This window comes from Contarinia nasturtii, unplaced genomic scaffold (genome assembly GCF_009176525.2).
Source record: "Contarinia nasturtii isolate CC-2019 unplaced genomic scaffold, AAFC_CNas_1.1 Cnas_scaffold_2678, whole genome shotgun sequence".
NCBI lineage: Eukaryota > Metazoa > Arthropoda > Insecta > Diptera > Cecidomyiidae > Contarinia > Contarinia nasturtii.
The window spans coordinates 728,927-741,020 of NW_022199997.1; the positions used below are offsets into that span (position 1 = coordinate 728,927).

A 12,094-nucleotide genomic window follows, 5' to 3' on the forward strand; every position below is an offset into this window, starting at 1 on the left:
AACGCATCAATGAAATAAATGTATCTAATTAGAGAAGCCTATATTTGGCGTCGCGTGAATGCGACTTATAAATTCCGGAATTTATTGATAAATGTTTAGTCCAGTTCGCATCAACGCCGTATCTTGACGTATATCGAGTGTGTTTGTTTAAATAGAAGTTTTGTTTGATACAGAGGGGCTACTAATATGAAATACTGAAAACAAGACGCACAATATGACGACACACACTTTGAATGTTTGTTTTGCCAATTTTTTATCATGCATTCACAATTTGACGCGTTGTTTCAGCAATTCAGCAATTGAACGAAATCGAAATGTATTTTTAAAATGTATTTTAATCAAAATACAGCCATTTTTATTGCACTCGATTCATTTAGATTAATTAAAATTGATTAAAAATGAAAACAATCTACATGAACTGATACACACTGATAGAATCGGCTCTCTCTTTCTATGGGGTGAGCGAGAGAGAGAGAGAGAGCTAGAGAGTTGTGGCTTCAAGATCGAATTGACATGAAGAAGATGTCGAATTGATATGAAGGGACTGCATCTTGTGTGTCGAAATGCGAATGGCTTTGGAATTGATTGAACAATATTTCTATAAAATTTTCTTTGCATTCCGAAGCAAGTTGCTTTCAAGCTGCTTGTGATTGGTCGCTACTCAAAATATACCACAAATGGCAAACAAAAAGTTTATATATTCAGAATGAGTATTTTGATCAAGTTTCATGAATTTTAAATTTAAACACAGCCAAACTAAATATTTCGGCAGATTTTTTTGTTTATCATAAGGTCATTTGTGAAGATTGCTTTAATTATTGACAAAAACGTGTATTGTCATCATAATTTCTCGGGTCGCATGGTGCATTCAAAACAATAAACCACATTTCTATCCACATGTGATGTCAATGCGCACGTCTTTCTTTTTGTCTGCTCGAAGTGCAACAAACCGGTTATCAAATATTCCAAAAATACACACGCTTTATCATTGATGATCATTTAATCGCATGATAAAAAAAGAGCCGCAAACGCACAGATGAGAAGAGAAGGTGGTAAACAGAAGAGTGGCATTTTAAAATTGATTTTTATCATCTGATTTGTGACATTTGACATTATCTTTTGTTTATATTATTGTTTTGATCTTCAAATTAAAAAAAAATAGATCCAAACACATCGGATGCTTGAGCCGATATTGCACATTTATTTTATCTCGTTTTCACCATTCGTTTCGTTTTTTCCATTGCTTATTTTACGTACCCTTCAAAATTCGACCAGAAAACACGCCACACAGTGGTTAAGTGTTATCAATGGATTGTCATTTTGAATGCAATTGACGGTAAACAAATCACTTCAACTCATCGCCATAATTGATTGGTTGCAATTTTTTCGGCTTATCTATCTTAAATAAAATTATTCGAAAAATTCCGTCGACTGATATCATCATTTGAATGAAACAATTCGGTAGAGTTGCTCTTGTATACAAACAAACCTATTGAGAAACAAAAGGAAATGAACAAAGTTGCTTCGCAGATCAATGGTTTTTCTTGAATTTCTTGATTTTTATCAGTGGTTTGACCTAACGCTTTGGATTCTTTCAAAATGAATTCATTTAGTTCCGCAATTTATAATAGAGAAACGTTTGCAAAAAAGGAGCAAGTTTTACATATAAATTGGAATGACCTTCGGGTCGATTAGAAAAACAAGTTTCAAGCGTAATTTTTATTGTTCGCACATATTTTGCGGCATTTAAGCGAGAGAGGCTTGTTGCATATGCACATATTCGGTATTGAGATTGTGGGCTATAAAAACTCATTTTTTTATTAGCCACACATAAAAATCAAATATTTTCTTTTCACTAAACTCGTTTTCATCGTCAATTTATGATAATATCAGCAGAAAATTCGATTTGCACAAGAAAGCAGAAAAATAAAACTAGTTTTTTTTTTGCATAAAATTATATCGAATCACGTAAACTTTTTGACCTAGCCAATAACCTAAATGGCGATTGATTGGATTTTTTTGCTCATATTTTCCGATGGATGTCGTTTTGGCATTCTTAGCCACAGTCAATAATGAATTTTAATGCGTAATTCATACCAAAAACTGTCTGTTTTAAATACTTCCAAAAATTCTAAAATTCAATTTAAAAATGTTTCTCACGTCGAAACACTTGAAACGATCCAAAGAAAGAAGATAAAATGAAACAGGAGCAGAGCAAACAACAAATGGTTTATATTTACAAATAGCATCATACAGTTTATTTTAGCGTCGGACACATAATGTATATGAACAGATTGCGATTGTCAAAAATATTGAATTCGATCAAACGCTTAGAACCCGATCTGCAGACAAAGAAAAGAAATAAATGATTTATTCATCGACAAACCATGAATAGTAATAAAATGCAGCACATAAAATTCAGGTCGATTTTCGCAAAAAATGTTTGCAACAAAAACAAAAAACACTCTTTTCATTTTGTATGGAGTTGATGTGACGTGAATCTTTATTTTTTGCGCAAATTTTTTTTCATCAAAATAAATTCTACAAAAAAGAATTTGCAATAAAAATCGCGAGTTTCCTTTTGTTTCTGCAAGCGACCACAGCTGGTGGAGTGTAAATAAATGCGCGTCGATGAAGAATTTGGCGGTGACGGCTCCCTGCACTCACAATTGTACTTAACATATTTTATTCGTCATGTACGAAACTCACGTACAACATCCGATACGTGTGGCATATATCGCGACGCGCGATGCTCTCTCCCTGTTCAATACACAGAGAATGAAAGAAAAAACACGAACCAGTTCGCACAAGTGTATTTGCGTTCGTTGTTGCTCAGTCACTGTATTGCTGTGTAAAACGTCATACACTCATATTTTATCTTCCGCACGCTCATAAAATAATGGGCACATTTTTCCTCATTTTATTCTGTTTATGTAACATTAGTTATAATGTTTAGAACATCATTTTACTGTATTTAATTCGCTACCGTCTTCGATTCACAAATTGTTCATTTAGTGATTTTAATCGATATGCATTTTGATTTGAAAGTATTTAATGTGACATTTCTGTGATAGAATCGCGACACAATAAAGTTTATTTAGTATAGAATAAATGATGAAATCATTGCGCATTAGCAAAAATCGCTGAATTGAATACGGGATTTTCCTGCAAAATTTAAATGTGTCGGTACTTTAATTGTAATAATCAATGTTTGAACACGCAAATCTTGATTTTGTATACATTTGACAGTCTTTTCGTATCGAATATTTTTCTCAAGTTGTTTTTTTTTTCGTGACAAGTGTCATCAGAAACACGCTCGCTGTACGGAATCGCTAGCGAGTGGAATGCGCGCGTCTGTTGCGGTCTTTGCGACTTCCAATTTCACCGGTGTGAACATATAGTTTGAATATGTTTCGTATTTTCGTATGCAACCGCATCGTTTTGTATTACGTGCTAATCATAACGGTACTCATTTGCGCTTGCGTGTATTTTGGTATTTGTTTACATATTTTTCAATAGTATTGCCAAAACATGCGGTTTGCTTTCGAAAACGTTTCTTTTTTCTCGACAGCAATAGAGATTTAAACTTTTTTCTAACAGATTGTTGACTTTTGTTAAATCAACCACTAATTCCGCTGCATTGGAAATTTTCAATTGTGATAACCATGAATCACCGGCTCGACAAAGGAAAAACGTTTTCTATTTGCTGATAGGCAAAACAAACACTTCCACTTCTTATTTAAAAGTCAATAAAACATTGCACGAGATTAACATTTGATCCATATCTAATTAACGATACACGAAACCTTAGGTGTTGAGAAATTGTACTAACACGTTTTTTCTGCGATGAGTCGCGAAAAAAAAAAACATTTTGTGATTCATGAAAAAAAACTTTTACTTTCATATTTGCATCGAACACGAAGCATAAATTAAAGATTATTATTAGAAAATTGCTTGTAATTTCGTTCCAATGAACTGGACCGCAATTTTGCTATCTGACAATCGAAGCACAAACAATCTTCGCTTAAATTACTATCAATTGACCTATAAAGGAACTGAAATCAACGATCGATTCAATTCAATTCGAAGAATTTATGATTGAATTTCGATATCAATAAATATTTTGGGTATTTTGATTTTTTTTTTTTTTTGAACGCATTAAATTACTCTAATTGCTTCTTTCGATCGAAGTTTCAAATGTTTACTTCGCGTGTTCAAAAAAGCACCGACTTGACATTTAATGGACTGAAACGTATTTTCCAGTCGACTCAGTCTCAGTTTTTCCGATTTTCATGACATTTAATGCGATTGATGCCCCTTTTATTGGTCGAAACAATGTGAAACTACAATATTTTCGATTCATTTGTAAGTGAACGACCGTAACGATTAAATCATCATGAATAATCAATGTTCATATTACGTTGAGGATATATAATTGTTTTCATGACAAAGGAAAAGTCTGTCAATCATATGTATACACAAACAATAAAAAAATTTATTTACTGTTCTAGTTTTGTTACCGATCGGCAATTTTAAAAGTGAACTGTGTGTGAAATTGTAACGATAAAAAATTTATCGATGAACAAAAGCAAAAAAGCAAAAGTTGTGAATATTGAAAAAAAAGAGATCCGAAATTGTTATAGTAACGAGACGAGAAAATCATGTGGTTTTTTATAGCTGTAATCGGTATGGTTGTTGCATACATTTCCGGTCGAAAATGGGGCAATCAACTGTATATCTACTATCGACCGCGACTTAATTACATTTTGCCATACATTCGAAGAAAATATCGGCCTGTCGTTGGCACATCATTACAAAGTGTCGAAACTGATGAATCCATCAATGCGAAGAAAAAATTCGATCTCGAATCGGTAATTGGTCATATCATTGATTAAAACAAATGCTACGTTATTATTGATTACTTCAATGAGATTTAACGGTTTATTTTATTATTGATGAAGCCGGCTCATTTTACTGAACTGAATAGAATAACAATTTGGAACGTGATTTCCTTATTTTTGCTATTCAACACGTCGAATTGGTATTTCATTCATTCATAGTTTTTGTAATTAGCCTGAATTGAATAGGATGCTCGGAGTCTTTCACCTCTGTACAAACAAAAATGCAAATCTTAATTGACTGTGTTTGTGTATGCGTGAAAATATAATTCTGTAGTCATGTGATTGATGTTAGTTATTCCGTTTATTATTATTTTTTTCCTTCATATACAATCAGTTTGCATTTGAAAGTCATCAATTGAGTTGGTGATATGCTTCGATCATTTGTCATATATCATGTTTCCCATTTAGCAAAATCTGTCTCTTTAGATGAACGTTATCATATATTTTTTACTCTAACCATTTCTAGACATTTTTAGCTTATTTTTGTTTTTTTTTCTCATTGTCTGTCTGAATTTAACTCTGAATGTATATCTAATGAAAACTCAATCTTTATCATAGGTTTTGTCTATGAGCACAGATGATTACCGCAAAGCATCTTTGTTCGCAACTGGGTCATTCGACCAAGATTTCCCATTACCAGATCTTATTGGCACAACGGAGATTTTGACTGAAGAGCACAGGTACGTAAAGGCTTCAGGCTGGTTATATGCTGACCATAAATTACGAAAATAATTTTTAATGTATCTTTTTGAAACGAAAACAGAGAAAAGCTATGTGGACATTTACCAGCACGAGCAGAAGGCTATTCGTGGTCGCTGGTGTTCAGCACTTCACAGAATGGATTTTCACTTAACTCTCTCTATAGAAAATTGGCAAGAATAGAAAGTCCGATTTTAATAGTTATTCAGGATACAGAAAATAATGTAAGTACAAGTTTTTAAGTCTTATTTAAAATGAATGTTAAATTGACGGTAAAAGTTTAATTCGGCAAAAATTACTTACAACAGGTATTTGGTGCTTTGACATCGTGTTCGCTCCATGTTTCCGAATTATTTTATGGAACTGGTGAATCGCTGTTGTTTAAATTTAATCCAAGTTTTAAAGTCTTTCATTGGACTGGCGAAAATTTGTACTTTATCAAGGGTAATCCAGAAAGTTTGTCCATCGGAGCTGGCGAGTAAGTATCGATAATAAGTTTTCTTTTCGTTTTTTTTTTTTACTTTTTAAACAAAACAGTTGTGTCTAACAAAACTTTGTTGTTTGTTTATTTTTTATTGTTTTAGTGGCAAATTCGGTTTATGGTTGGATGGTGATTTAAATCTAGGACGATCACAGCGATGCAGCACATATGCCAATGAACCACTAGCACCGCAGGAAGACTTTGTTGTAAAAACACTTGAATGCTGGGCATTTGTTTAAAAACACTGTTTGAATGGAATGTTGAACTTGAAGACGAGAGAGAGAGAAAAAGAGAAAACAAAAAGCAAACAAAATATCATTCTCCGCTTCTCGATCGCTTATTCGATATCATTGTTTCTTCAGCAGGCGACAGAAGTTTTCATTTGCATTCGTTATGCTTCGTAGATGACATACAATTCAGTTTGGATTTTTTTTAAATTTAAACTGGATGAACTTATAATTGTAACATACAACATTTGTTTAAGTAGTTTTTGTGTGTATATGTGCTCGCCACGCAATAGAAAAAAAATCATAAACACAGCTATAACCAACAAATTAAGTATAAAAATCAAAATGTGTGGCAGCTAAACAGCAACAATACAACAACCAATCAATCTTCGAAATGAAAACATCAGAGAATAAAAAAATAACGAACAAATTGTTCAGACAATTCGCAATGAATCGCTTCAGCAGCAGCAAAGTGGTTTGAATCAGAACCGAATTGCAAAGAAAACATAATATCGAATCGTTGTTGGAACAGCAAATTGTTTGCAACCCATAAATTCACTTATTTACGTATTGTTGAAACAAAATAAATTAATTAACGCCTGAATGAAGTAATAAAAAAAATGTGTGTTTTTTGTTCGTTATTTATTTATACATATTATATACATCTATATTTAAAATGAAAACCATATTGTATCTCTAGTGAATATTATTAAAAGAAATAAACAACAACAACAAAAAAATACAAAAACCAATTATACATTGTACGTGAGATAAACCATAAGAAGTGACATTAATGATGATCATAGATGAAGAGGCCGTGGCCAGCGTCAATATGCAAATGTAAAGGCGAGAGTATAGGGAAAAGACACGGCCGGCCAAAATGAAATAATAATGTTATGGATTTTTGGGATTATTTTTTTACGAGAGAATGGTATTTATATCTGAATAAAGAATGGATGCTAGTGCCGAATTCATTGATGTAAAAGACAAATTAGCAAAATGATGATTTGCACGAGAAGAACATTTGTGGTATTGTAAAAATATTAATACAAAAATCGACCATAGATTTTCATTATCTAAACTATTATATACATATATATCATGAGAAGAGCATAATTGCCATTTGTGCAAATGATTTAGAAAACAATTTGAATATATTGCCATTTAAATGGAAAATTTGAACTAAAACAAAATAATAACAAATTAAATAAAATTCAATGCACATTGCAAATGTAGGGCAGAATTTGTGTCTGTACGCATGAAAATTCAATGAAAACAATTTTTAATTTCTATACATTATACATATAGTTTTATGCTGTACTAAATTTAAGTATAATTTAATAATTTCAAAGTATGGATTAGTGATGATTCTATAAATATATACATATATACAAAATACAGTGAAATGAAAATGAAACACAGAAAATACAACATTTAAATAACAAAAATATTGATATCCTAATAAAACAAAAATAACAACAAAGATTGTACACAACCTAAGTAACAAATGAAACCAGTTTTAAAACAAAATGATGATTAAAAAGCATGTTGTGAATGAAAAATAAATAGAAACAAAAAATACGTTGCATAATATTTTACATAAAACTAAACCAAAAAGCAAAACACAAAACAAATCAATTCCAATTCCATGTCTTGATGACTTTGTCTTCAAGCTCATTCAATTCAAGCATCTTATGGCGTCGTTGAGTTTATTTTTTTTGGTGGGAGTATACTTTACTTGTTGAACAATCTGTGGTTTCTTTATTTATTGTGTTTTTCATTTACTTTCTTGCCGATATATAAGCGGGACTCTCTCTCATTCAACACCGATTTTTTTGACGATTTTTTTTATTTGTCTCTTTGAATGCCGAATAATCTTTTTTGTGCGCTATGAATAAAGTAAAATATAAGTTTCGCTTTGTTTTTTCTTCTGTTCCTTTTTTTGGGGTGAGTATTTTCTTTTGATGCAAGGCAATCAACAAAAGTGACATAAATCAAATGAGCCGCACAATTTACTTGAATGTTCGTAAATCTTATTTTCAATGGCTTTTGGTTAATGGGATCGACCGAGGAACAAATACACATAAACATACACACAGAGAGATACAGTTAAAATAACTGAAAATAAATGAGGTATATTTTTAAATATATTTTTTTAACAAACAGAAAAAAAGCCAAAGAAAAATCATCAGCTCTATCTCTATCTCTCTCTTTTTCTCTTTCACAAAATTTGACATCCGAATAAAATGAATTAAAACGAAAATCACAGGGATTCGTAACATTATGAACTAAAATATTTCCATAGAAACGCGTTCTCGAAATTGCGTTGAAAAGCAACACACAAAGCTAAAAAAAAAAAAACAAATCAAAATCACATCATCCCATTCGATTTTTCAAAACTAACAATCAAATCGGAGAAAACGATTCTTTTATCACAAAAAAGGGGATTTTTTCCCAAATCCAATTTTAAACGTATAAAAACCACTTTCATTTCATGATAAAACAATCGCGAATAATTTTGTAGATCCACTATTCACCTTTGACCAAAAATCACGTCACACATTCTGAGATACCTTTCTTTTTCTTTTCATTTTTTTACATGAAAAAAACCGAGTAAAACCAAGGATATCACTGAGTTTTTTATAGTTAAGCAACTGGGAGATATTTTTTATTCCAAAAGTAAAAAGAGTACACGTTTTTTTTAAACGAACAAAAACAAATATTGTTCGAGCAATAAACAAAAAAAAAAAATAAACTGAATAATTAAAGACATATTATGAATATGTGTACAATAAATACTAAGTGTACAATAATAAATGTTAATAAAAACGATTTAAATGAAATGCTTAGTGTAAAATTAATAATATTGTATAGAGTTAGTTTCATTATATTCAGACAAAGCAAGCTATTTAAAAAAGAGTGTTTCTTAATCAGAGAGATAGACAACAATTCAATTACTAGCTAGTAGGATTTCTTTTTTTTTTACAAAATATATCGGAGACTGTTTTATTTTGTTTAAAGCTCACAGCATATCGCTGCTGATACTTGATAGCATAGCAGTGAGTATAACATCATTTTTTACGTTTGCTCCGATCCAAGCTGTATCGTGGCATTGGCAGAATATTAGTCTAAGTGAACATCTTTTAAATAAACATGCAAATATTTTCTGAATAAAAAAACTTTGAGAAACAAAACTCATTGATTCGAAGCCGGACTAATATTAGCCATTATATGAAACTAGAACATTTGTAGGTGTTCTAAAAGACACATACCCAAATTATTTTAGAGCTTTAGTCAATTAACTAGAATAGACTGGATTTTTTTTTAAATGACATATCCCGCGTTTGTAGCTGAACACTCATTAACTTCCCCAATCTACATGATATGAGGATAAGAATAAAAATGAAACCACTTTTTTTGTAAATAAAAAGCCTTTGAAATCCCAACCAAGTTTGGCGATAAGACATGGATTTAGCTTGAATTAGTCGTGTTTAACGGCAAAAATTGTTTTTTAGACAAAATTATGACAATTGAGTGTTCGTAACATAAAAAGAAAAAGATTTTACTAAAATCACACAAAAACAAAGAAAACTAACGAATAACACACACCTACCATTTGAGTGTAGCATTTATCAACAACAGCATAAATTTTTAGCGTAGCCATGTGTTTTGCCTGTAAAACTATCAAATTGAGAACTGTTGTATAATTAAATAATCGATCGCTTCATTTTTGCTAAGAGTAAACAGAAACTTGGAAATCTAATTGTATTTCATTTTCGGTATTTCCTAGTGGATTGCACTTCCCCAACGACAATTGATCGAATAAAATCACATAAACGAACAATTAATAGTAACATAATGTATTACAATGGAAGCGAAACAAAAACGCGTATTTGCACATTAGTATATCTGTTGCGATTGATTCAAATTGAATAAATAAAAATTTTATTGGTGTTTTTTAGTGTGTGCATTATACAACGAATAGTAGTACTATTCAGTACAACATTAAATTGGCTAGAGTGTTTATTGTTATGAAACTAGAAGAAAAAAAAAACTACCAAGAAAAATAAAATTTGAACACAATGTTAATCCAAAAGCATAGATTCCAAGCACCGTTTCGTTTAACCATATATAACATCACAATACAATTTGTTATTCATTCAAGTTTAGAAAAAAAAATAGATTTACCATCAATGACAGGAATTCTTTCAGTTACAAGAAGACAAACAAAAGGACATTGTTGATTCTAGGCTGCTGCTGAAGAAAACTCAGTTCCTTTCACATTGTTCGTTAGAATATTTAATCATCGCTTTCCGAAAGCATACATCTTAGTGTATAGCGTTCAATTGCTGTGTTTAATGAAGGGCCCAGATTCAGATCTACACACAAAAAAATGATTCGTGCACGAAATTCGACACATTGGCGAATGCGAAGCGATTTGTCATTGCTTTGCATTTGTCATTGTGCATCTTTCGGATACACGAAACAATTCATTGCAAGTGCAAATTTAAGTGCTAAATAACTAGAGAATTTCAACATAAATTAAGGCCATATTATTGCAGAATAGACAGTAAAGTAAATATGAAAACTATTTTTAATATTAATATGAAAAGAGAAGAAACTGTGACAAGTAGAAGCAAAGACGACAGTTGTGAAGCAAATATTTTGGAATGATATGACAAATGCCTGAATATGATCAAAACAAATTAAACAAAACCAATTCGGTTTATGAAAACAAAATTTTTGCAAAAAAAATACTATGGGACAAAACTAAAAGAAATCGCTCGCAAATATTTGTCAAAACACTATTCTAATGATATTATCACAATGTATGACATGCATTCTGATATATTACACACATACAAACATTATATTGATCAGATGTATTGCATATATTTAATGTACACAGGCGCAAAGAAAAATGCGTATGAAAACTAAATTATTACCATTACTACACCGCAAGGACAAATTATATATACATAAAAATGAATGAAATAAATGAATATTTATCTAAATGGTTGTGTGTTTATCGCTTTATTTAAATTGAATGTATTTGTATTTCCAAACTGAATCACAGGAAACTGCATCCAATGGGAAATTGTGTGTAAGTAAAATTATCCTTTGTCAACCAGTAAATTTAAAGTTTTTTTCTCAACAATCAGTGTCCACTGGAATTCCATTGGGCAAATTCATCAATTGATAAAGAAAATAATTCCTTTAATGCAATATTTATTTTATCCCTCCCCACACTCTCTCTTAAGATAAAAAATACTTTGAATAGTTTTTTGGAATTTTTATTCATGTAATAATTCCACCGAAAGATCATTGATTTGATTTAATCGTAACTTATATTTAGATGCCATAATCCGATTTTGGGAGCTGCTTTTTATTTGATAATAAAAAAACCATCATTTTTTGTAAAAATTTCATTTAAAAAATATCGATCGGTAGTGGTTATTTTGATTTGAGTGTTTGCCTTTTTCAGAAGTATCAAAAGGTTTTCCGTATTAGCAATGCCTAACTTACCATATTCCAAAACGATAGTGGAAAAAAATAGAATCCATAAATCACTCTAAAATTTTGCATGTACGACAGTTGGTTTCATCCACATGCACTGTGAATCTACATCACTAATAATTTTGCTACACGTATGAGAAATAAAAATCATATGATAGCTCATTAAATCATATAATAGTCCAACAAAAAATACGCCGATATTTATTTATATGACGATCAACGTGATGGAAGTGATGTACTCAATATAAACTTTCTTGGTCGTAAATGAA

The 12,094-nt window shown here is 31.0% G+C and overlaps 1 protein-coding gene across 14 annotated transcripts in view; it reads left to right on the forward strand.

The window, feature by feature from the left end:
* The window catches only part of LOC116348735 (TLD domain-containing protein 2), a 95,720-nt gene extending 84,824 nt beyond the window's left edge, over nucleotides 1-10,896 (forward strand). For 13 of the 14 annotated variants that reach the window (XM_031779832.1, XM_031779826.1, XM_031779820.1 and 10 more), the window contains 4 exons: nucleotides 5,460-5,581; nucleotides 5,665-5,824; nucleotides 5,909-6,078; nucleotides 6,185-10,896. In XM_031779832.1, coding sequence (XP_031635692.1) covers nucleotides 5,460-5,581; nucleotides 5,665-5,824; nucleotides 5,909-6,078; nucleotides 6,185-6,320 — 588 coding nt within the window. In that variant the 3' untranslated portion in view covers nucleotides 6,321-10,896. Of the gene's footprint in view, nucleotides 1-4,492; nucleotides 4,872-5,459; nucleotides 5,582-5,664; nucleotides 5,825-5,908; nucleotides 6,079-6,184 lie in introns of those variants that run through there. The other variant, XM_031779829.1, reaches the window with a different exon arrangement.
* The last annotated feature ends 1,198 nt before the right edge of the window (nucleotides 10,897-12,094 follow it).